Consider the following 27,977-nt stretch of genomic DNA (forward strand, 5'->3'; position numbering starts at 1 on the left):
TACTCATCTCTACATTTTCTAGTTACTCAATTCTATATTTTCTAGTTACTCAATTCTACATAATTATATTCTAGGTACTCAATTCAACATTTTCTAGTTACTCAATTCCAAATTTTCTAGTTACTCAATTCTACATTTTCTAGCTACTCATCTCTACATTTTCTAGTTACTCAATTCTATATTTTCTAGTTACTCAATTCTACATTTCTAGTTACTCATCTCTACATTTTCTAGTTACTCAATCCAAGCTTTTCTAGTTACTCAATTCTACATTTTCTAGTTACTCATCTCTACATTTTCTAGTTACTCAATTCTATATTTTCTAGTTACTCAATTTTTCTAGTTACTCAATTCTATATTTTCTAGTTACTCAATTTTACCTTTTCTAGTTACTCAATTCTATATTTTCTAGTTACTCAATTGTACATTTTCTAGTTACTCAATTCTATATTTTCTAGTTACTCAATTTTTCTAGTTACTCAATTCTATATTTTCTAGTTACTCAATTCAACATTTTCTAGTGACTCAATTCAACGTTCACTAATAACTCAATTCTACATTTTCTAGTTACTCAATTCCATATTTTCTAGTTACTCAATTCTACATAATTATATTCTAGGTACTCAATTCAATATTTTCTAGTTACTCAATTTTACATTTTCTAGTTACTCAATTCTATATTTTCTAGTTACTCAATTGTACATTTTCTAGTTACTCAATTCTATATTTTCTAGTTACTCAATTCAACATTTTCTAGTGACTCAATTCAACGTTCAATAATAACTCAATTCTACATTTTCTAGTTACTCAATTCCATATTTTCTAGTTACTCAATTCTATATTTTCTAGTTACTCAATTCAACATTTTCTAGTGACTCAATTCAACGTTCACTAATAACTCAATTCTACATTTTCTAGTTACTCAATTCCATATTTTCTAGTTACTCAATTCTACATAATTATATTCTAGGTACTCAATTCAACATTTTCTAGTTACTCAATTCTATATTTTCTAGTTACTGAATTCTACATTTTCTAGTTACTCAATTTGACAGTTTTCTGGTATTATCTGGTATGTTAAGCTTACAAGAAAGTTCTCAATTGTGTTGTTAAGTACCACTTTCAAAATGAACTTCTTTTTCTACCGTTTTACTAAAATTCTGCAGTTTGGAATGCGGTGAATAGAGAATAAAGTTCTGATTGGTCAATGCTAAAAGTGTTAGGTTACGTGAAAAAAGAACATTTAGCATATATCCTCCCCATACAGATTGTAAGCAGTATCAGTTTGTATAAATGGGGATAAATTAAAACTTGTCGTTATTTTAAAACACCTGAGGAAGCAAATATGGACTTAAGAAATTATTTCGGCTAAACGTTCAATTTTGATACGACAAAATTAGGAAAAAAATATGTCAATGTAGAGATGCATGAATAGGTGACATGATCACATTTCCACTTTGTCATTTACATCACAGAAAGTATTCTTTATTTCGGTGGTGCATGGTGCTAGTTCCATTCACAAGTGGCACCACTGTCTCCCCGTTAAATCGGCCGTACTTCCGGTTCGGGTCTGTCCTCCTATTACACGTCATAGTCGACTGTTCCCGGAAGTCCTCCCAAAGGTACTTGATGATATCGGACACTCCAGTAGACTGGGAATTGCTGCTGATCAATTTCAATAAATACACTCCGTCAGGTTTTAGAAAACCACCCACAAATTTTGTAATTAATTTTGGAAACGCGCTTTTGTTTTCCCATAGATCTAAGCTATTCAATAACAAGTATTTCTTTATGAAGCTTTCTCTATTCTGCGGGACAACAGTTGCGAACAACAAAGAGATGAGGTTGATGAAACTTAACACAGCTAGCATCGTAAACCAAAACCATAAAAACACGAAAAATCGTTCATTGTAAAAGTTAACAGGTAGAACGCATTGTAGGGTCCATCTTTGTACATTTGTCATCTGACGAAGGTCAAGGTCACACAAGGTTACGAGCGGGAACCTTGGTGACATGACCCATTCCTCTCCTTTGAAAACAGACGCTATAACTTCGTACCCAAACAGATAAAATTTGTTTCCGAGAAATTCATTTAAAAAAAATAACAGCCCAACATTGTTGATGAAGTATAAAAGTCTGATTATTATTGCTAAGCTCACTAAATAGTTCCCGTAATGTCGGCCACAGCCAAGAAAAAAGTAATTTCCAAACCGTTCCCAGAGCGAACCACATATTCCGGATCTGTAAGGGCTGGCACTGCTACTAGCCCAACGTCCGATATATTTAGACAGTGATCGAAGCCGCTTCTCCCGATCTTCCGGACTTAGGTCTTGAGTCAAGTGGGTGAGTTTGAGACTGTTTTTAAGACCAATCCCTGACATCTGTACACCAAGTCGCCAGACTAGTCGGGGCAGCTTCAGGAACATCGCCATTAGCAGCAGCATGACAGGTACCCACTGATAGTAAGTGATTTCTGTGGACATGCGCGTTTCATAGTTGGATGGGATTTCACGTGAGAAAGGTATGTAGTAAGTGTTAGACACCCAGCATACCCTATTGGTGTATTTGACCTCTGTCGAGGTGAAATGTGCGGGGCAAAAACACTGGATAGGCGAGCCGACATAATGTTTGGTAACTACCATTGCCGTAAACATCATAAGAATCATGTTGGTATGGTAATGGCACAACCTGTCAATGATGTTGTCGTCGTACACGTACCGGTTACCGTCCGCGGACCGACCATTAGACCGGATGGCCTGGTAGATTCTGTGGAGAGAGAAAGGAACAATTGTCATGGTAATTACAAAGTAAACGTCCGCTGACCGACCATTAGACCGTATGACCTGGTAGATTCTGTGTAGAGAAAAATATATCATGATAATAACAAAGTTAACGTCTGCTGACCGACCATTAGACCGGATGGCCTGGTAAATTCTGTGGAGAGAGAAAGGAATCATGATAGTTACAAAGTTAACGTCCGCTGACCGACCATTAGACCGTATGACCTGGTAGCTTCTGTGTAGAGAAAAATATATCATGATAATAACAAAGTCAACGTCCGCTGACCGACCATTAGACCGGATGACCTGGTAGATTCTGTGGAGAGAGAAATGAATCATGATAATTACAAACTAACCGCCCACAGACCGACCATTAGACCGGATGACCTGGTAGATTCTGTGGAGAAAGAAAGGAATCATGATAATTACAAACTCTACGTCCGAGGACCGACCATTAGACCGGATGACCTGGTAGATTCTGTGGAGAGAGAAAGGAATCGTGATAATTACAAACTTAACGTCCGAGGTATGGTATGACGTCGACAACGGTGAGTTACGGTGAGTTATGATAATTACAAACTTAACGTCCGAGGACCGACCATTAGACCGGATGATCTGGTAGATTCTGTGGAGAGAGAAAACAATTATGATAAAATGAGAAAAAGCATTTTGATTCAGTGGATTGGAACTTCATGTTCTAGCTAAATATCAGCTCACCAACAGTTAGACTGGAAAATATAATTTCTTTCCTTATGAGATTGTATAGTAGTTTTACGGCCTATCGACAACTTAACAGGCTCAGGAGAATACGGTGAAGCAACATCCGATTTGTAAGGGATCCCACATTAGTCGCCTCTTATGACACACATGCAGTGGGATACAGCAGCTCTGTTCTTGGTTTTTCAATGTGCTCTAAAGAGAATGGAATAACCAACCCCCAATTTTGCGGGTCGGTGTTGGGAGGAGACATGTAACGATCTTACGATAACAGTGGGATAGATACATGTAAGTCATTTACTCTTTTCTTCAAACCCGCAGGTTTTTTGACATCTTTGAAATCCAACGATTTCGCTTTCGATACAAATACATGGATCTATTCTATTAAGATGTACATATATAATAAACAATAGACTAAACCGATTACAATATGTAATCTCGGCTCGATATACATGTACGATGTAAACACAACAGACGCTGGTAGAAAGTTAAACACAGGGTTATGTTGTTTGGTTTCGCATGGTCCTACATGTATTAAGGAGGCACGGTAGTCTAGTGGTAGGACGCCGGGCTAGTGACCGAAGGGTTGCGGGTTCGAGTCACGGCACGGCACTGTGCTCCGCTTGTTCCAGTCTACTCAGCTGTAAATACGTACGTGGTTGGGCAGCGCTAGAATGGTTGAATGCTAGCTGTTAGCGCCGAAATGGCAGCTCCGACTGTATGCTCCCAACGGAGTTGAGAAGGATATTGGCTGGTTGCAAATGCCCTATAACCACGGATAATACTTTGTGAACCGCTTTGAGACAACCTACGAACTAGGTTGTGATAAAGCGGTATATAAGAACCTCGAATTATTATTATTATTTATTATTATTAACAGCCAAGGTCATTTAAGGACGTGCTGCAATATTGTTTAAGTACCCTGCTTACAAAAGTAAGATAGCCACACTAGATTGCAGAAGAAAAGCTAATAACAAGCAAGGTCGGCCTACCAAATTTCGTAAGGACACAATGTAGACTTAGACATATTATCTCCGAAATCCAAGAGTTCAAAAACTTGAAAGAATTCATATCTTCCCTGCAAAGAGATACGGATATCGAGAGTGGGCCCTAGTAACACACTGTTTATGCATATATAACTACGTGTAGTTAGATAAGTCTGCATGACTCTTTAAGACAAAATACGATAAATGCAATGCGAGGACGGAACGACGGACACTGTAGTATACAATCTCCATTGACAACGAGAAGGTCGGGCTGCTAGATTCCGTAGTTATGGAAGACAGACGTTGGTGCTAATTCTAATATTAGAAAAACAAAAAGAAGAAAACGAAAGCAATCATCGCATAGTTTACTAAGGGTAAGGTCGACCTTCTTGGCTCTACAGGACATCGGTTAAAATAATGTAGACTTGTTATACTCGCTAACTTCTGTAAGGAAAACAGACTTTGGTAAGATTTGGTATTATAGCTACTGGCCTATTAAAGTGCAAATGGCTCGATACAATGTATCTATGTATTTTGACAGAAATAGTTTATTACCATCAGAAAGGAGTTAACACTTGTTTACCGCTTACAACCTTATACCTTTAGCGGGGTCGAAACAAAATATTATCTTGTCAAAATATATAATGTATGTAATTAACAATACCGATGCTCATAATATTAAATTTACATAAACCCTTTCCATTTTTCATTAACTGTATGGAAAGTCACCCTGCAGTTACTGGACAGTAACTGCAGTCTCCATTATCTGGTCACATGACCATGGTTTCCCTGACGTCAGTGTAAGCAACCTCTCCCACCGATACGATAGCCGCCATCTTGTTGTTGTCGTTTGGTTCATACAAGTCGCATTTTGACGGGTTTTGCAGACGATGAAGACATCCAGAATGGGGAGGTAAGTTCTTACTTTTGTATTAGAATGTTCTGTACATATAATTAGAGCTTTTAATTGCATTTAACAGTTGTCGCCTGGTTACATTTTTAATGGCGACCGTTGTTTGGAAAGTTTTCGGTCCGATAATGGCCGTCTTAATTAAGCTCATCCGACTTATTAATAAACGACAGGTCGTACGAGGAAATGTAAAGATAACGATTGAACGTCTGTCAGATTGCAGTTACAGCCAATATGAATGCAATCTGGGTGACAGATACATTGAATGACGTCATGATTATTTATCTGTCACCCAGATTGCATTCATATTGGCTGTAACTGCAATCGGACAGACGTTCAATCCATAAGTAAGCGAAGATATTTGGGATGGAGAGGTTTTGTTGATTGGATGTCAGAGATATGTGTTGAGTGATGCCAATTACATGTAATTATCTGTATGAAAGAGTGAAAACAAGTCGATAAGAAAGAAACAATTACGTTGAAAATGTCATGGCTTTGAATATAGCATACAGTTTTGTTATAATGGTGTGGTTTACATATTTCTTAGTCTATATCCTAGGTGTAAAGAATTAGTTCGGCTGTGTCATTATTGCATACACAAGACGATGTGCAATAAATCAAAAAAAAATCGGAGAAACCCCCCAGACAAACTGGGTCTTGGTTTAGGAACAAATTAGTACACAGAAACACTTGTCATCATTATTTAGTACACAGAAACACTTGTCATCATTATTTAGTTTAAATGTCGGACTCACACGCGTATCTATGTTGACACTGACGTAATTGAACAGAGGTACATTAATGTGATTTGTCATGCTAAATACAGTAAATTTTATATTCTGTAGCTCAAATATCTTCTTTGTTGGCTAATATATGATAACCTCTTTCATTAATTGAAAACACGTTAAAAGTCCTTGATATAAGACATTTTGAATCTCTGAAAGGAGTTATTTCAAATCACTGATTTATACAATATCTTCTTTAAGTCAATAATACATGAAATAATGACAAAGCGCGACTATTGTTTGTTACCCCAATAATTCAAATATACACAATAATCACCACTACACTGAAACACTACACATGTACACGTATTGCACTATCAGATAGAGAAGATTTATTGCTTTTAAAAAAACACTTTATTTTAAATGAAAACACAGTATAACCTGCTTTAACTAAAAACTCAGGTAGCAGAAATAAAATTTAAGAGATCGTTCCAAGTTACGTAGACCTTACACAACATTTCCTGCTATTTGTGAAAGAATAAGCATTAGTTATTATCTCGAAATTTCGAGTCATTATGTCGAAATTTCTAGTCATTATCATTTAGTTAAATCAAACAAAAAACTCGATTTTTTTCTACATGGCCCTAATGTTCTTCCGTATAAGAGTGATCTCCCTTTAAAAATCTGCTTCAAATTACACAAAAAGGAGTAACAATGCGTGTAGTATTGCGTGCCTGTAAGATGAAATTTTATACTCCTTTATACGAGAAATTACCGTTCATAAAACTTACTGTACTGGTTTTATAGTGTGGATTCCTTTTGGAAAGGAGACGCATTTATCAAAATGAGATGGCATGTACCGTTAAGAAGGAGAATGAAAAATGAGATAGCATGTACCCTTAAAAGGGAGAATGTAAAATGAGATAGCATGTACCCTTAAGAGGGAGAATGGAAAATGAGATAGCATGTACCTTTAAAAGGGAGAATGTAAAATGGAGATAGCATGTTACCTTAAGAGAGAAACTGAGCAATTAGATAGCATGTACCCTTAGGAGGGAGAATGGAAAATGAGATAGCATGTCCCCTAAAAAGGGAAAATGAAAAATGAGATAGCATGAACCCTTAAGAGGGAGAATTGAAAATGAGATAGCATGTTCCCTTAAGAGAGAAACTGAACAATTAGAGAGCATGTACCCTTAAAATGGAGAATGTAAAATGAGATATCATGTACTCTTAAGGGGGAGAACGAAAAACGATATAGCATGTACCCTTAAGGGGGAGAACGAAAAACGAGATAGCATGTACCCTAAAAATGGAGAATGAAAAATGAGATATCATGTACTCTTAAGGGGGAGAACGAAAAACGATATAGCATGTACCCTTAAAAGGGCGAATGAAAAATGAGATAGCATCTACCATTGAACGAAAAATGAGATAGCATCTACCATTGAACGAAAAATGAGATAGCATCTACCATTGAACGAAAAATGAGATAGCATCTACCATTGAACGAAAAATGAGATAGCATCTACCATTAAGAGGGAGAATGAACAATTAGATAGCATGTTCCCTTAAGAGAGAAACTGAACAATTAGAGAGCATGTACCCTTAAAAGGGAGAACGAAAAATGAGATAGCATCTACCATTGAACGAAAAATGAGATAGCATCTACCATTGAACGAAAAATGAGATAGCATCTACCATTAAGAGGGAGAACGAAAAAATAGATAGCATGTACCCTTAATAGGGAGAATGAAACATGAGATAGCATGTCCCCTTAAGAGGGAGAATGAAAAATGAAATAGCATGTACCCTTAATAGGGAGAATGAAACATGAGATAGCATGTCCCCTAAAAAGGGAAAATGAAAAATGAGATAGCATGTACCCTTAAGAGGGAGAATGTAAAATGGAGATAGCATGTACCCTTAAGAGAGAAACTGAACAATTAGATAGCATGTACCCTTAAAAGGGAGAATGAAAAATGAGATAGCATGTACCCTTAAGAGGGAGAATGGAAAATGAGATAGCATGTACCCTTAAAAGGGAGAATGAAAAATGAGATAGCATGTACCCTTAAGAGGGAGAATGAAAAATGAGATAGCATGTACCCTTAAAAGGGAGAATGAAAAATGAGATAGCATGTACCCTTAAGAGGGAGAATGAAAAATGAGATAGCATGTACCCTTAAAAGGGAGAATGAAAAATGAGATAGCATGTACCCTTAAGAGGGAGAATGAAAAATGAGATAGCATGTACCCTTAAAAGGGAGAATGAAAAATGAGATAGCATGTACCCTTAAAAGGGAGAATGAAAAATGAGATAGCATGTACCCTAAAAAGGGAGAATGAAAAATGAGATAGCATGTACCCTTAAGAGGGAGAATGTAAAATGGAGATAGCATGTTCCCTTAAGAGAGAAACTGAACAATTAGATAGCATGTACCCTTAAAAGGGAGAATGAAAAATGAGATAGCATGTACCCTTAAGAGGTAGAATGAAAAATGAGATAGCATCTACCATTGAACGAAAAATGAGATAGCATGTTCCCTTAAGAGGGAGAATGAAAAATGAGATATCATGTACCCTTAAGAAGGAGAATGAAAAATGAGATAGCATGTACCCTTAAGAGGGAGAATGAAAAATGAGACAGCATGTACCCTTAAGAGGAAGTCTATATAGACAGGTGCTCCTTTTAGGCAGGTAGTCTTTACAGACAGGTAGTGTTATCAGACAGTAAATCTTCATAAACAAGTGTTCTTTATAGACGAATTGTCTTCATAGACAGGTGGTCTTAACAGGCAGTGAATATTCATAGACAGGTGGTCTTTATTGACACGTGATCAATATAGGAAGTGAAATTTTAAAAGAAGTTTTTTGTAACATATGTTCTTTATGAAATGGTGTTTTTATAGACAGTGCGTTTTAATATACAGGTAATCTTTATAATCAGGTTTATTTTTTTACAGATGGTTTTCACAGAAAAGCTATCTTATAGACAAGTGGTCGTTATTTACAAATGATTTTTTTTATAAACAGGTGTTTTTGATAGATAAGATATCTTAATAGACGGGTGACATTGATAGACAGGTATTTTTTTCATTGACAGACGGTCTTAATGAGATAGATTATTATATTTAAAACAATCATTGGGATATTTTCCAGGTGTTGAAGATATGAAAGATAAACATGCGGCTTACAAAGGAAAAATGGTCTTCATAGACAGATTTGTATATAGAAACAATATTTGGGATGTTGTTTAGACATAAAATATTAAAAGAGAGGTTGTTTTAAAGGCAGATTTTACATTCCTTTAAGCGAAGTGGTGTGACTCCCCTCCCCCCAATAGATTCCAAAAGTGCCCGGATATTATATAGCTTATCCATGCTACAAAGACATGTTTCCGATGTGTATCTGTACCAGTTATGATACCCCCCCCCCCCCCCCCCCCCCATAACGCTCGTGCAGCACGTCGACTGATTTTGCATATGTAAATGGATGTATAATTTAATGATAGTTTGACAAGATTCCAGCATCCTGTATATATAAAATGTACGCGTAGACACACTACACACGAAATACACGTGTACACTTCTGGTCTAGAAAACAGACTTAAGTATACTGCTCTGTTTTTTCCCCTCTAAATACAGTTATCTCCCCTTAACTCCCGTTCCGATAAAGTGGAAGTGTCTAGGGATCGAATCCCGGTCAAGCCCCACTGATTTTTTTACATTAATTTTACACTCAGAACACTGCTGTTGATATTTAATTTCTATTCATCTTTATCATCAGTTCCGCAAGATAAAGTTTTCTTTTCAGAAATGATTATCAAAGCTAATCCTTCCTTGTGATCACGTATTGATTGTAACGCCATTAGTTTGTGTGGGAAAATTATGACGTTACTCTCACAAACAAATGACGTAACAATCAATACCTTCTCACAAAGCAGATAACTCTGCAATGCGAAAAGACGGAATAGTCCTGCAGGAAAAAAATAGTTTCCTATACTAAGTTACAGTTTTGGCAGTGGTGCAGGGATCCTTAAATACCTGTGTATGAAACGCCCGTGTAAACATATTTACACAACAAACACACGTGTAATGGTTTAATGTGTAGAGGAATTTGACCTACATATACCGCTCATACTTACAGGGTGACTAGAGGCATTACTGAGTTGTTGGTCTGCTACAGGTGATCCATCTGAAAGAAACAAAAATTTTTATTTAGTAGGAATATGTTCACCGTCATTAAACGTGCGTGTATGCGTGGAATAGCTGACGACGATGCTGTTATCTTAAGTGTCACGTGGTATTTTGTATAGATACATGATGTTCCGCCAGACATAATGGCACCGTTTAACAACATGTTAGCTATGAAACAAAATTTTGTCATCCGGACATATGCACAAGTATTATCAAGAAACTCGGTCATCCGGACGATGATGTAGGCTGGAAACTAGGCTATCCGGTCTCTGCTATCCAAGCTGAACATAAGTTTCATTCGTCTTCGTTTCTTCAGATCTTATTTAGTACAACACAAATTTGATCAACTGGGCTCATATACTTAGTACAACACAAACTTGATAAACCGGACTTGTATACTTAGTACAACACAAACTTGATAAACCGGATTCGTATACTTATTACAATGGACACTCGATCATCCAGACCACTGTATCCCTATATAAGAATATAAACTAAACCTTCCGAACTCCTTCGCGTGTATTTAGTTCAACGGAAACTAAGTGGCCCCTTTTCCTTGCCTTCGTATAAATGTACGGACGCTTAATTGAAGGAATTTAACTACATTTAGTTGACATTTCATGTTTCCTTAATCGTGGAAATTCATTTTCTAGTTTTTGTTTCTATTTTCAGATAACAATAGATAGGGATGAGCAGTAGCGGATCCAGAGTTTTTTTGGGGCTTCAGACCCCATCCCCCCCCGACTCTGAGAATTTCTTTCAAAATCATGTATTTTCACCATTTTGCTCAATTTCCCCCCACTTGGAAACCCCCAATGGAAATTTGAAAACCCTCCAGAAAGGTCCCTGGATCCGCGACTGATTAGGGCGATATCATTGCACATTTCACACAATGCATTGACAACATTGAAAATATTTTCAATTTTGGTATAGCGAAAATAACGATATTACTATAATTATCTTCCCTTATTTTTTGTTCTTAGCGAGGATGCGTTTTTTAACATTTATTATTATCAACTTGAAATTGAATGACAAATTTGATGACATAATTTTCAAAAGACACTAATTTTGTTAATACAACGAGAGGAATAAATAAATCTAAACCGCTCGAGTAGCAATTCTAACATCTGGCAGCGCTAGTTCCTCAGCGATGGGATTATTACATATATTAACCCATATAACTGGTTTAAATGATTTAATAATACATGTTCACCAAGATGTTATGAAAATCTTTTCTTTTTAATTTTAACACACAATCCCTATCGATTCTGTCTTTTTATTTAACATATTTAAAAAATATTTCCACTCACCAAATGGATACAAATAACGTCTTATGTCGCGATATTTGTCGCGGTATTTGTGATTTTAACTTCTGATTGGTTGAATTTTCTCGGCGATGAAAATACTGCACAATGTTGTGTTTTTGCAAAATTATTATTATCATCTTTTTCATAAATTAATTAATATTCATCGAATATGAACTAAAACGTGTTGTCTGTTTTGTTCAATTAAATGACAAACTTCGTGGATTTATGCAAATTGTACACAGTTTATTTTCGCTAAGTACAGTATAACCAGAAAAAAAACATCCTAGATATTCCTGGAATATATCGTACTGGAAAAATCTCATTCCTTTCTTCAACCGTCTATTTATAATGAAAATAGGAAACTTTCGTGATGCTGACAGCGTTTCGACTTTAAAAAGTCCGGGTCTAGATCCGTCTATCATGTGTTATCGGTACATAAATCATAAAAAGGTCATCACCTTAGCATGTTAAATAGATTTATTAACACTCTAGACGACACACAGGTTCTCGTTAATCTACTGCTGACGTCAGATTGATGACCCGAATACGGTTTTATTGCAGCGTAATGATAGAAATTAGATAATTGTAGAGTACATTTCTCTTAAAAACGTAATAAAACGTCCTAGAAATTTTCAAACAATTAACTAGTTACACATCTAGGAGAAAAATCCTAACAGAAAAATAGAAATGCTATCCCTGTCCCCACGTAATCGTAATACGAGCGTGCCTTTGGTGACGTGTTTTTGTATCACGCACCCGACATACTTTATCTTTTTACTTATTTTCTCCGTATTTAACAATGACAAAGTTCACGAAGCCCAAGCGCATGCGTGAAAACTTTCAGTGCTCCGTTGTCATTGCAATACAATGACGGGCTTCCTTTTTTGTTGTATATGGATTGAAATGTATCTTTCGAAGTATTTACCATCGTGCTACACAGTGCCGTTCATAAAAAAAAATAACTTAATCAAACTTCAGCATTTTTATTCAAATAAGAGTATGACAGCGCTTCAAGTCGAATTTGTCACCTACATCAAATGATATTCTTGTTGATCACAGGGACCTGAACATTTGTTACAGCTATATTTGGACCTAAACTAAGTTGTTCAGAGTAAGTTTACATGTTTTAGGGGTTTAGATCGACTTTTGGTAAAAATGACAACCGCATGATCACCTATATATGATCATTGGGGTGTCATTTATCCCGAAAGTCGATCTAAACCCCTAAAACATGTAAAGTTACTCTCTTAACACCTTAGTTTAGGTACAAATATAGCTGTTACAAATGTTCAGGTCCCTGTGTTATTGACTTTGAATGCCAACTGAATATTGCTCAATACTTTGATTTCAAACATATTCTCCAGATGCACCGCATAACCGAGTATAGTTCTGCGCTATCGAGAATCATGAAACACATTTTCTTCTTCTCCTCTTTGGTTACTGATGTCGTCAATCTTGACGATGCATACCAACATAAACTGAGTAGACTGACAAATGCATTCTAGCATTAGTTTTTAGTTTCCTGTGTAAACAAACCACCCGGGCCAGCTATGGAGAAAAACGTTTTAGTAATTTAGTCATTAACCCAATCAATTCTGTGTGATCCGCGTCGTGTTATTTGTTAGCTACATGATGCATGCACCGTCGATAGGAAAATGGCGAACTACAGATATGATCTGAATTATGATTATATACAAAACTGTCATAGCAACGACACTCATTAAACGTGATAATATTCAACGAAGTGTTCGGCACAAGCATTCTTCAATCTAAATAGTATATCCTATGCACGTGCCCGTGACATAGGGATGCTTGAAGTATTTTTATTGTGATTTGTTTATGTTTGTCGATCAGAAAAAACTCCAGTTGCTATGACAACGCAAAGTCCAAGTTAGTTGTGACTCGGAAAACTAGAAATGCGACGTAGACGTTTATTTGCGTCTTCACGTGCCTGTTGCATGCGCGCACGTGTTGACAGTTTTAGACTGGTGATTCCGTAGATGACCAGTTTTACAACCTACTCAGTTATACAGCCTCAGTCTGAAAAGTGTGTACAGTGTAACACGTTGACCAAAGTGCGCTTACACGGACATTTGTAAAATGCGGAACGGAATAAAGCACGGAAAGAATTGGAACGAAACTGTAATTTAAAAGTAAAGCCTTTTTAACCGTTTCAAAATGAATGTAGTTATCTTACATGTTCTTACGATAACATTAGATAGAACAACAATGCGTCACTCCTTTGATGAGTCGAGCGGTTCGACTTTGACAAGTCACCTGTTGCTTGTCCAATTTACACATATAAATAATCGCAAAAACTGCAGCTTTATATTCGTCCTGTCACGGATTTTTATTAGAAAACAACCAACATTAAACATCCCAGATGTATATATATGTATATATCTACACAGATATATATATCTTGTCTTGTTCAAATTCCTGTTATCGCAGGTATGAGTTAAGTCCCTTATAAAAGTGTTGTATATGTCGCTAATGGTCCATAATCTGTACTGAGATTTCAAAACAAGATATATATAAATAAATATATGCATATGAAATAATTTATTGCAAGGGAAACTATATCTTAACACGGGTTAATGTTATTGGGGAAGTACAGCGTATAGTCATGTTTCAATACCTTATAACATGTATTTGTTTCAAGCTAGATGTAATTACACATCAACAATCCTATATATCAATAATGCCTGTTTTTCTGTTCCCTTCTTCACACTCGCTGACCTAAGCACCCTCTCAAGTGTGCAGTAATAATTAAACTAATGAACTGTAGTGACACATTAGAGAAAAAAGCGAAATGTATGTCGTCAAAAAGTCATTTGGACCCAGACAAGTCGTTGCTGGTTGTTATCTGAACCAGCTGTAGCTACATGTATGCACGCGAGGTATCGCCCCGCCCTCCGGTAATGTACACGTGCATCGAGCCCAAGTCAGGTGTCTGTCACGGCCCGGGTGTGACACGATGTCATCACTTAACATGATACCACACTTTCTACATTGTTTTGTTCGTGTTAAAGACAACTGCACACTATATAATGCACGTGTTAGCGTTCGCGTACGGGTAATCCCTCGCACATTCCCAGGTCAGCGTCGTGTGTTAATTAATCCTTGTTGAGTCATGCGTGGCAGTCCCTAACACTGAGGTGTGTGAAGTTAAGTGCTAGGCGTCTTTGTATGCTTACATGTAACATACATTGTTTTTTGTATTTCTATCGTTATGCTCATGTATTGTTACCATCACATTGCTTGTATCATTACAAAAGTGCAAACAAGCTTCGAATTGATTTACAAGATAACTATTTATTTAAAACAAATGTTCATTGTATGAAGATGTCGTTGCATCAAAATATACTTAAACATAACTTAGAATGACGGTTTTACTAAATAGCTTGTATGATTTAAAGACTGAAACGCATCATTTTTATATTTATGAAGGGTAGAGACCCTGCACCGTTTTTCTTTACCAAAAGTGCGTTGCGTTTGCGCTGCGTTTTCGTTGCGTTTGCGTGTCAACGGATAAAAATAACCGCAGAAAAAAACGGCCCAGGGTATTTATTTATATTGTTACACAACCCTGATTCTTTTCCCAAGTTCATCATATATAGGTATACGTGCACGTACATAAATCTCACGTCACGTTCGTGTCATACCCAGAAAGTGTCACGATATCAACACTTGGCCAGAAACACAACTGTTTTTTTTACATTATTTTGTTCGTGTTTACGACAATAACACATCAAACAATACACGTGTTTTCATTCGCGCGCTGTCAATCCCTTACACATTACCGGGTTAGCGCCGCGTGACACTTCACACTTGTACTGAAGCGGTTTACACCAGAAGCTGGCTCACGTGTAAAGTAACGCCGTGTCATGGTTTCGTGAGAGATGGTTTCATTTACAAGTTGGATAGGTTAGGTCAAACACGTTTTGGTGTCATAAAAATAATATATACTAAGGTAGGACCGACGGTATTACTCATCAATATATGTTATCTTAAAACATTCCTGTTAAACGATATTGGCGTGGCATACTGCGAGATCAAAGTTTGCTCTAATGGCCTTTTTTAAAGGGAAGAAAAGGTGGGCGGTGGAACAATACTGTTACCCCCCCCCCATAAATGTGTCCCCTAAATAAATGTCGCCGACAACAGGATAAGTGGTTGCTGGATTATCTTCGGTATCATAGGCCGCGTGATCGATATATCTAGATATTTTCTGTCCACAGAAGATGATGCGACATGGAAACCCTTAGATTTCGAAGTATCATTCAATATGCATCCGTTAGGACACTGGTCTACATATCATACTGAATATATTCACAGCAAGTATTATACCAGTATCAAAACCCACAGACACCTGTACCACATTAGTCGGTGTCGTGTATCATATGGCAATTCCGAAGTTTTTGTTGACACCACGCGTCTGGTAAGTGCTTGCTAATGTATCCGTAATAAAATATGTCTGTCCTGCATTTGATTTTGATGAGTCGTAATATCTGTGCCACGCGCAATCAACAACAAAAAAGATGCTTCGAGGGTCGCAAATGACAATACCGAAGGCCAATCAACTCGTTGATAGCGTTGGCAGATGATTTGAATGTTACTCCTTATCTAGTAAGTGGTGTCGAATTGGCAACAATCTTGTCTGGGTTTTCGTCGTCGCGAGGATTCTTGCATTGTGTCTTGGTTATATAAATCAGAAAACCGTCTGTGTTTGTAAATAAATGTTGGTCGCGACATTTAAACAGTCTATATGCACACCACACATGTTGTAACCATTTCCAATAACGAACGGAAACAGGCTATTTCAATTTGTATACTAATAACACGCAATGTTGATATTGCCGAAAAAAATGAAAAATAGTACGAACAAAACCATAACAGAACTCCTAATTATAAAACTAGGACAACATATAGACAAAGGTAAGATTAAATGAACACCATTGAAATTATTGAATTAATAAATACATTAATAAACTAACGAGAACAAGTAATTTAAAGTAGCATACTAGTGAGGCGATTGTATTGATATCGCAAAATTAAACAATAGATAAATTAAAAAAAACAAGATAATGATTAAGTGTCAGCAAAACTATAATTCGAACTTTAAACCGTTCAAACTTGACGTAAGTCTAAGTCCGATGCAAGTAATGCCACGTCCTTGAAAAGGTGACCGGGGCAGTGACAATGAGACCTTTTAAGTAATAACCAAAAACCATGAGACACACTAATAAGCAGGATCCAGTTGTTCAAAAGGTAATTAGCTTAATAAGTGATTAGTGCAAATTTTAACTTTGGGATATCTTTAAAATGCAACCATTGAAACAGTTACAACTTTTCAGATATCAAAAAGTTAGCAGAGTGAATTTACATGCAAAATTGTGAGATTTCACCTTGCGTATTGACGAAATTATTAAAGGTTGAAAAATGTCGTTAAGCAGTGATTAAGCTAACCACCTTTTTGAAGAACTGGGCCCTGAATTTTAAGGAACAACACACACATGATTTCCACCTGAGTTGTATAATGCACACCGACATCACACGTCAACTATATAATTTATAAAACCATTATGAAGAGTTGATTTACGGAATGTATTTAGGACGTTTCGATTGACAAAATCTCACTCAAATGCGGTGAAATGTAACACGAGGAGAACGTGTGTACAAGTTATATACAAATTATCTCCATGATAACCATCCAACAAAACATGTTCTGTCCGTTTTTTATGATTTGGCACATATCGACAGGCTTGGTCACAGCGTGTTTGTTTGAATCCTTAGATTCAAACTTATCTTTTGTCAATATTAATAATATTAATGACATATTGAGGTAAAGAAATTTGAATCGGTGATGAATATTTGAAAACCATTGACAACCATCTTTAAATATCATCGGTTCGCGATGATAAACCTTGAACCACCCATCATGGTGTGAACATTTGAATTTGAAACGTCGTAATATCAACATAACATCACAATAAATCATCAGGAAACGGCGTGTTTATTTAACAAAGTCTTAAACCGAAAATTCCGAAATCATCTTAAGTACATAGTATAAAACATGATAATGTAAATCTAGCTGTACATAGATGATTTGGCACATATCGACAGGCTTGGTCACAGCGTGTTTGTTCGGCGCCAATTCGTCTCCGTACCTTGGATGACGAAGGACAACAAAATATATTTTTTTCTCTTTCCGAGATGCAGTCTGACGAAGATTGTGTATTCCTCTGCCATTACAAAGTAGTTTAACCGAAATCAACGCACAAAACCTTTATGATTCCTAATATAAATGCACAATTTTCGATAGCAACGCTAAATAACCCCCCAAAACACAGCAGCAAAACACAATGTTTGATTCGAACAAACGTTGCAATGCACTGACCTTTGAATATACATGTCTATAAAAGTTTATCATGTAGTTTAACTTAGTGTATTCTGAACACAGGAATACATGCCTCTATGTTCATATCATAGTCTATATAGGGTTCAGCAATTGAAAGCTACAGCCCGCACTAGGTTCATTATAATTTCACCTTTGACCCTTGTGTGACCTTGACTTTGCAGGTACAGACATGTGTTGGGAATGTACAATATACTGTGCTAACATACTCTATATGTCAGCTACGTTTCATAAAATAGTGTCTGGAGTTACAAAAAATCAGACTTGTCTGAATTATTAAACGTTCCGCTTATTGTATAATTACATTTACATGTATTAATGATTTTATACATGTACTCAAATGTGCATATTACACGACTCGAGGACATTATAAATGTTTGAATGAAATGTATTTAAGATATTGACAATTGAAATTTTATTTCGAAACTGTTCCAACTTGTGAAAAGGTATACCATTGAGCTGTGTCTGTCAATGCTGTAATGGCCTGTAGCACGTGTATAAATCAATAAAAGAATGATAAATAACTGAACGCACTTATCATGAGGACAAGTTATGTAATGTGGGACTTTAAATCTAATATCTGGCATCAGGCTATTGGAAATAAATAATTACATTTGAAACAGTCCTTTAGCGTAACAAAATATACCAAAACAGCTGTAATAGCGTTGTTTGGAAGTGATTCATATAAAAAATATCAGTTTAAATTTGTTAAAACCTATCCCCAACGAGAGGAGTATATTTAGTTTGCAAGGAAAACAACGAATGTCGGGTTTCTATGGAAATAGATATAGTAAACAATAGGGTTGTCACAATATATAGGAAAACTGGTATATAGCAATACACAGGTATATCGTATTGTATCGCAATACAGATATTCAAAAGATTTCTTGATGTATTTGCTAAGTGTTAAGCGTAAATCTGTGTGATCCATATGATATGTGATTCAGTTTGATAACATTCTAATAACAATTTTTTTTTTAATTGACCACCTTTTGTTCCTATGGCAATTTATCGGGATATATTGCAATATATATTCCTTCTGTATTGCAATATATCCCGATAACTCCAGGCATATCATGACGCCCTAGTAAATATTGATACATCATTAAGCTATTAACCAACAGAAGACCAAACCGAAATAGAGAACAACATGCAAGGATTTCGTGCAATGATAAGAGATTACTTATTAAAAGTCCATATGGTTAATAATGTTACAAAGCTACGTACAGGCAACCATGTACAATACTACAATAATATTGAGCTAAAGCATAACAACTGAAGGTAATGGAAACTTTCCCAATGCTGTGTTTGTCTCATATTGTTTCATATATGATGGTATGTCCTATACATGTTAGACAAACTTCGGTGATATAATTAATCATCCCCGATCAAACGTGCAAAGGTATGGGGTCACCTGCCCGGGTTTTTCTCCAGATACTCGAGGATTCCTCCCACAATAAGACCCCAGCGCTAACATCCGGGCCAACAAGGTTGATCAATATAAGTTGTAAAAAGTTGTTTCATAATTGTTGTAAAATATGTAAATTTTATATAAATTATCTTCCCAACCCGAAAAGATAATACGGTCACATTGACAATGCACTGGATGGTTTCACCAAAACCGCAAACCGTTTACTCGAGTTTAGTTCAATCATCGAAAAATGTATGAAATTATAACTAATGTTTTCACAAATAAACCAAATGCCTAATTTATTTAATTTCTCCTGTCTCGTTCCCGTCGAAACCAAACAGCACCGCATACTGAGCATTCTTAAAAAATCAGGTAGATTTATGGTCTATAATACTCACCGTACCTGTACAACACAATCTCTAGTGGGAAAACCAGACTATTTGTCTCGTTATCACAAAATCCAGGTAATCTCTCAGGCAACAATAAACGCCCAATTTGAACCTCAACGAAATCCCGGAAGTAGTTTTGAACACAGGAGAAAAATCACCTAATAATCCAACACACCATTCAGTTAGTAGAACAGCTTCTACCCGTGTGTAAATAACACAGTCGATGTAGTCACTGACGAATGGATTTATCTTAACCATAGTGTATGTATCTTCCACAGAAAAGTATATTTCACCCACAGCTTGATCATCAAATGCAGTTAAGATTATCAATGTACATGTAGTCTGATATCACGATTTACAGGTAATCTGAATGAAAGGGGGATAGTTGTACATCTACCTTAGATTTTGTAATAATAGAACCCAGGTAGCTGGTATCAAATCTACGAAAGTAAGGTGGTGTTTCTGTATCACAAATAACCAAAAATGTCTTCTACATAATTACATTTCAATCACCAGAGCCAGTTTAGAGTATTAGTTTGATCTTTTGATCTGTAATCGCGAGCTTCGGGTAGTATCGTAAGCAGAGGGAAAACTAATAAATATATCAAAGTAACAAAATCCAGGTATAGCGTAACCAAGATTGTGTCTCAGACACATTGAACTGGTATCTGTATCACAAAATATAATTTTCCCGCCTTTTTTATCGGCTTAACGTCCTCGCAGCAGCCACGACCAGAAGCAGACGACACACAATCTAGGTAACATCACAGCCAATCGACTCTCATTTGCAACAATGTCCCTCGTAAAGCATGTCCGACCGTCAAAACCGAAACATCTCGAATAAAATCATTGAAGGGACGACACTTATCCATCATGGTTGAGATGTTAACGAAACATAGAAAAATTAATTAAGTCAATCTAAATAAATTGAAATTCAAGCAGTAAAGAGTTAGCAAGCTGTTAAAATTTAAAGAGCTATTATCTAGACACAGCCGATTGGTTACGTTGGGAAATAGGACCATGCGTCTTTCAAATTATAGTACACAAACACAATTTACAATTCGATTTTAAAGCCGATGCTTCTTATACATTTCCATTGATGCACTCCGTCAACATTTTTCTATCATTTGCTTTGAATTAATTTTAAACTGAATAGATCTGCCACATGAAATGTTCCAGATTTATAACCGACAGACTGAGCTATATCGTAAACGGGTCGACACACAACCGAGGAATATAGTAAATACGGCATTATTTTGCCATTTGTAATTCAGTATAGAAAATCCCGAAGTAGGTGTGTGAAATCGACAGTCTAAGAAGACAGAGTCTCTTTCTTGTTGTATAATACAAGTTTGGTAGGTAGACATTCCCGTGTATACAATCCATAGTCAAAGAGGACAGACCAGAGTCTCTTTCTAATGAAATAATACCAGTTAATTTCCACAATAACATTAAACAGCAATTCATGATACAATAAACTCATCAATACAAATACGAAGAAGGAACACGCCTACAAACAATAAGTCGACATGTGAAGTAAAACGAAGTAGACATATCTACTGCACCATATAGTCAATAGATACTCATCAACGTTACTGTCTGTGGTATCCCAAAATATCTATAGTGTAGAAATAGTCAAAATGGTAAAGTATTTGAAAAAAATAGTCGAAATGGTGAAGTAGTTGAAAAAAATAGTCGAAATGGTGAAGTAATTGAAAAAAAAGTAAAAATGGTAAAGCAATAGAAAAAAACACTTTTTAAATTTACAAAATGAAAAGATATTTTATTTTAAAATAATAAAAAATATGTAAAATGCGTTTTATATCTAATTCAATTTGCTGTTGCAAAGTTAAAGTGACACATGGTTATGAACAATTCCCTTAACTCAAAAACATTTCGATAAGTTCCTCGACTCCTATCGTGTAAGTAATAATATTACAGATATTTCTCTCTCGATACACTGTCTCATCTTCCTTCACCGAGTCTATAAATAAAAAAAATAAATTTGCAAACACCTGTATTTTGTTCAAAAAAATAATGGAAATTCAAGCAATATAATAGAAAGATCTCTTATCGCGATAAAGACGATTGCTTAAGATGCGAAATAGGACCACGCGCATTTGAAATTGTTTACAGTTTTATTTCATATTTTAAGTCGTTTGGTCAAGTCGGTTGAGTGGAGCGTTTGAAACTAACCCTGGATTTGTGCTAAGGGAGACAATGAAAACGAAACACGACAGGAATTAGAGAGAGAAAAAAACAACTTCAAGATCACAAGTTATATAACGAGTGCAGGGCATTATAATGTCTCGAAAGGAGAGGGCACTAAAGATCAATATTGATTACGTTGGTGATAATTCATCAGTCGCCCAATACGTTCATTGAGTGTTAACCAGCAGGCCATCATTCATTTTGCAAGAGCTGCAGATGTGTACATTGTATACTGATAGGGTACGGATAAGTAGATTTTACACCATTCCATCCACTATAGTCACAATATCAAAAGCTTGATAGGAATAAGGTTTTATATAAAAGAAAATTTGACACCTTGAAATAATTGTCCAATGTTCTGTGACAGGTTTATATACGTTTGTAAGATTACTCCACCTGGCTACTTGACAAATGTCAATTTGTTTGATATCTTCCAGCAGAGTTAGACAGATCGTGTTCATATTGAAACAGTTACAGAATTTTAATTTGATTTATTTTGTACTTGTACTTACTTAAACAATTGGAATGCGTGTATTGTATAGCAAAAATGAAAGTACATGCTGAATAAATATGATGAAGTAGAACTTGATTGTACTTAACCTTCCTTGATAAAATTTAACAGTCCAGGGAGGTTTTCATATTTATCATATTTTTTTTATTTTTTTCATCTTTACGAATAATTTTTAACAATTAATCAATAACAAGTTGTCACATGCACTTAATGCTAGGAAACGAACACGTCAAGTGCGAGGTGATAATCTACGATAGAAGCTGAGTATTCTTAATGAAAAAATCAATATTGACAAGGTAAACATTGCATAACTTCCTTAAGAATATGGCTATTTGTTGTTTAACCTTACACTGGCAGATTTAGGGGGGGTCCATGTTGTAAGAATCGTTATAGAATATTTTACAGTCAACAGCGTAGTGTAAACAAATCTGCGCACGATTCTTATCATTTTAACAGCATGTGGGCGAGTACTCGTGTAGATAAATGTAGTAAACTATTGTGAAAATTATCTCGTATTTATACGATATGTACATGCTGTATCATGAAATGATCGTCTCTAATTGCTTTTTCAGCGATACTTATTATAAGTAATTTCAATAAAACTTGCAGTTAGTAAGTTTACATTAAATTTAAATGTTTACTATTCAATTTTTTTGTTCGATAAACGAAACAGCTATAAAGGGATTTTTTTTTGCTGATATGTTTCTTCGTAACGGTGGGATATCTATCAATAATACAACGTATCACAAGAGTGAGAAAATGAACGAACTTTAATCAGAAATAGAGAACGAGTCAGATGAAGATAAAGCTACTATCTGATATAGTATATACTAAAATCCAGGCGTTAGTTTAATTCTTTGTAATAGGCAAAACAGATTGACGAACCAAGAATAACTTTAATAGATCACTGCAATGTCGTTAAAGATATTTTAAATCGAGCGAGAACAAGTTCGCATGGACTTCGTTTTGTTATGAATAATATTTTTTGTAGCTGTTGTAGATATCTAATCATTACTGTTCCGGAAGTTCAATATTGTTTATACTTCCGGTTTGTAACTTTCGTTTTGATAATATTCGATTCTGATAACGAAATATTGTTTAAATGTCAAATAATCTGTATTTGACTTCCTTTTTGTTTCCGGATTCCCATGCACGGAACCAGCGGTTGCTCGATTACCTTACATGTGTATGTGTGCTGTCACGTGGTAGGTGCACGAGTTCTCGGAGCCTCTGACTCACCGCTTTATGACATACTCTGGCCGCGGTACTGCCGTGCCTGTACGGTGATAAGTGAGGTAGCCGGTATCAATGAACACCCCCTGGGAGAACAAATTCGTGGAATGTTTTTTTCATCATTATGTAAACTACGTCATCCTTACATCATCATATATCTATAAGTGTATCTCGCGATATGGCCTATTTTATCTACACAGCGATTTTCACCGTTGTGTCTGAAACTATAAATGATGAGTACTATTACTGATGATTTAATGTGTCATCGCAAAACCTATTTCAGCAAAAACTCATTCAATCAATGGTTTGTTAAAGATTGTTTTTGGCTGTTTTTATTTTGGAAACCAGTTGTAACGGTTTGGTAGGGAAAGCTTATAAGAGGTCAGTAAGTTATACATTATATTTACTCATTTTTGTTTTTAAGCAAACATACACACGAGTCATATTGACTTAAACGATCCCTCTCCTCAACAATGAAACAATAAAGAATCATCATTAGAATAAGATAAGCCACGAGAAGGAAGTCCAGGGAAAGGATAAATATAGAGTATAAGTTAGATGACATAATTTCCCTACAACCTCTATTTTATGATATCGACTTGTTGTTACTATTTTTTGAAACATCAGGTCATTATTCACTGTATATCTTCACTTCAATCGTTTCTGTCAATATCACTTTCCCTCAGGTTCCTACATGCACCTTTACAAAAGTCCATAGTGATGAATGTTATATATGAAACAAATACGATATCTATAAAAATGACATGAAGTTCGAACACCGGTTGAGTGTGAGTCTTATAGTCAGGAGAAAGATCACTTTTCAATATTTACGTTAACTTTTATAAATAACATTTTTGAGGAAACTTTTTCACCGTTAGTAATCTGTTTTGAACAAATCAATGTACTGCTGTTTTTATAATTTTTTCACAAGACTCATTATTTGTCCCACACTGTGATCAGAATATTGCGCTCACGTACAAATAAGTCATTGATATTTTTTTTTTATAATCGCGTGTCACTTATATAATATTCTAAATCATCTCGGTCATTAAATGTTGTTTTTTGTCCGTTCAATGTTTTATTTTTTTAGTTTAAAATGACAAACTTAATCAGCCAGAGTTAATTTCTCCTTCGCTTTCATAAAGATGTCCCTTTCCCCCCACAATTAACAATCTGATGAGCTATCTAAATCACTCTTTTTGACAGTAGGCGTATGCCCCGTACCATTAGTTCTTGATCGGTATTCATATACATGCAAATAAAATTCTGATTCTGGGATAATTGGCTAGTTACCCATCCTTCATTTGTTCCAAGGTTTTGATTAGGTAATCAATAGGCCAAGAATGTATTTCAAAAGTCCAGATTTATGTTTGTATTATTGTTATATATTGATTGAGGATTAATATCATATCAAATACCAGACCAATAAATATTTGACTCACTTAAATGTGCGATGACACACTATAATCTTAGGGAAGTTAGAACTTAAATATCTCAATTAAATAGCGTTTGTTTTTTGTAAAAAACGTTTTTGTCACGAACTTAATAATCAAACATATCTACGACTTTCAGCGAAAAAAAGAGAACTATCAAATATCATGTTATGTCTGAAGTTCGATCGACACCTTATTCTTCTTCCTCTTTTACCGATATGTACGTCTTTTGGGTAAAACACGAGTAACAACTTGGACCAAAGTGACCAATATCATCATTGGAAGAATATATGTTTTGAATGATTTGAATGATATTTTCAGATATATACATGCACTATGTACAACAAGATAGATGTCTGGCTTCGTTACGTCAAGTGTGGGTACAATATCATATAAAGGTTGAAAAAATTAATCGGTGATATTTATGTAATTATTAAAACTTCTTTTTTTTAAGTGAATCCTTGGATTCAAACTTATCTTTTGTCAACATTAATAATATTAATGACATATTGAGGTAAAGAAATTTGAATCGGTGATGAATATTTCAAAACCATTGACAACCATGTTTAAATATTATCGCTTCGCAATGATAAACTTTGAACTATCCATTATGGTGTTAACATTTGAATTTGAAACGCAATACTATCATTTTAACATCACAATGAAGCATCAGGAAATGGCGTGTTTATTTGAAAAAAATCTTAAACCGAAAATTCCGAAATCATCTTAAGCACATAGTATAAAACATGATCATGTAAACCTAGCTGTACATAGCACCAGGTCATAAATCGTGTCATAGAAATGACAGTTCTAGAAATAAAATATATTTGGTATATCAATATGATGTACATTGTTAAAACACTTTCCGTTACATATTATTGCATCAGCTTTATCAATATGCTAGTTTCTTCTCCCTGTAAATGGCAAGTACGAGTTCCGATATACGAAGTGTATAACTCCTTAATACGTTAACGTTATAAATAAACATGATATATTGTAGAATGTTACATGCAAATCTCGTCTTTCCATGGATGACATGGTAACTTCCAATAGCACTGCATGTTTATGCACGAAGCTTGGTGTGCTACGCTAATTAGGATAAATCTATCTATATTATTACACAAGTAATAGATAATTTCCAATTGAACGAAAGTTGCATTCGTTTTAAAACAATACCTTTAATCTGTGATAGGATACCTTGTCATCCAATACTTACACACAAGTGAAAACGAAAGTTACTAATACAGAAATAATAAAGTTTACAAATTCCTATAATGAGAACAATAATGATTAATGTTTTAAGTTATTCCCGATTAATAATGACTTACCCACCACTGTGATACATGCACTCTTTCCCAGTATACAATGGAGTAAACACTGAAGCTGCCAAATGTAAACAAACATGGCCGACGCAGCATACTTACATGATCAAATTGTCTCGTGTCGCATAGGCGTGGTCACCAAAGGTCAACTACAGAAGTCTGCCGGAAGTACTGCAATCTTCGGTGCACGTCGTGTAATGATATCTGGGAATCCTTCCACGTTAGTGGTAAGAGTGTATACTCACCCCCTGGTTTAGATCAAATGCGTATCTGCCTCAATGCATACCGGTGACATATGCAGGCGGTAAGTAAAGGTTCGGACTCTATTTTTAGATCATGGTGCTTTCCAAAAGCGATAACAAGACCAGGTGCAAAGGAGGCTGAGATATATAGGCCGCTAAAATATTGGACGCGTCCCAAATCGCTCTGTGGTAAACTCAATACACCTATGTTGCCTAACATTTATAAATGTTGTCAAAAACACTTTATAGACAGATTAAACTAATAAAAACTCTCTTTAAATATATCCAACGTAACCATGACTATGATTTATACTTTTTGTTGTTGAGATAAGATTTTTTTATTAATTCATTATGTCATACTATTTAATGGACGTATAGCAGCTATTACGAATTTGTTTCACTTTCATTTTGAATATAGCGCAAATACTTCACGCGTGTCATAAAGATGATTTGTTACGCAATTATTGTGAAGGTTCTCTTTCAGCTGATTACTACATCATGCAGCTAAACATATTAATGTATGATGGTATTTTAGTTATAGCAATGACAGATATGTTTAGAAGCATCTATGTTCAGACTAATTCATTGTTAAAACCGTTATTACCATTGTGTTTTACCATCGCTCCATCCTCGATACTCCAGGGGTTACGCTTACTTTCGCTCTCTGAAACTCTCGAATATGCCATATCCAAATCGAGAACTAAGTGTGCGCCACACTGTGGGTATTACTGGAAGATTAGAAAACTTTGAAGTACAGCAAAATATAACCGTAAAATTGACCGGCTTTGATGTCGAGAGCTAAGTGAATTGTTAGTCATTTTACCTAAAACCAATAACAAAGCAAGCCACAAACCTACGACTTTACTTTGACATATCCTAGGGGAGCAGAGAGTATTGGCCATGGCACAAAAGCACTTGGATACACGTATCAAGCCTACTCGCTTTCGTTTTAAAATCCGACAGCAATAGCTCTAATATATTTGAAATAGAAGGGTATTACATATTTTTTTATAAAGTGTGATACATGTATTCAATTTACTTTTGAACTACTTGCTTAAAAACTCCTTGAATACCACCTTTAAGAGTCTGAAATGTGTCTTAGATATATAAACATAGCTTAATGGTACATTTAATAAGGAAACATCTGAAATGGAAATTATAACAAATTCTCTTTTTTCCTGAA

The 27,977-nt window shown here is 35.5% G+C and overlaps 1 protein-coding gene across 3 annotated transcripts; it reads right to left on the reverse strand.

Moving 5' to 3' along the window:
* Positions 1-26,845, reverse strand: LOC110452096 (innexin unc-9-like). Of its 3 annotated transcripts, none has more exons than XM_021500418.1 (3): positions 26,655-26,845; positions 10,266-10,315; positions 1-2,766 (listed from the first exon to the last, which is right to left on the reverse strand). In XM_021500418.1, exons 2-3 carry the CDS (start codon positions 10,280-10,282, stop codon positions 1,470-1,472), a joined length of 1,314 nt encoding a protein of 437 aa, XP_021356093.1. In that variant the 5' UTR covers positions 10,283-10,315; positions 26,655-26,845; the 3' UTR covers positions 1-1,469. The 3 variants fall into 3 exon arrangements, with proteins under 3 accessions (XP_021356093.1, XP_021356094.1, XP_021356092.1); XM_021500419.1 differs by lacking the exon at positions 26,655-26,845 and adding an exon at positions 26,563-26,637; XM_021500417.1 differs by lacking the exon at positions 26,655-26,845 and adding an exon at positions 26,559-26,637.
* Between the last annotated feature and the right edge of the window lie 1,132 nt (positions 26,846-27,977).

Source organism: Mizuhopecten yessoensis, unplaced genomic scaffold, assembly GCF_002113885.1.
Source record: "Mizuhopecten yessoensis strain PY_sf001 unplaced genomic scaffold, ASM211388v2 scaffold6383, whole genome shotgun sequence".
NCBI classification, from domain to species: Eukaryota; Metazoa; Mollusca; class Bivalvia; order Pectinida; family Pectinidae; genus Mizuhopecten; species Mizuhopecten yessoensis.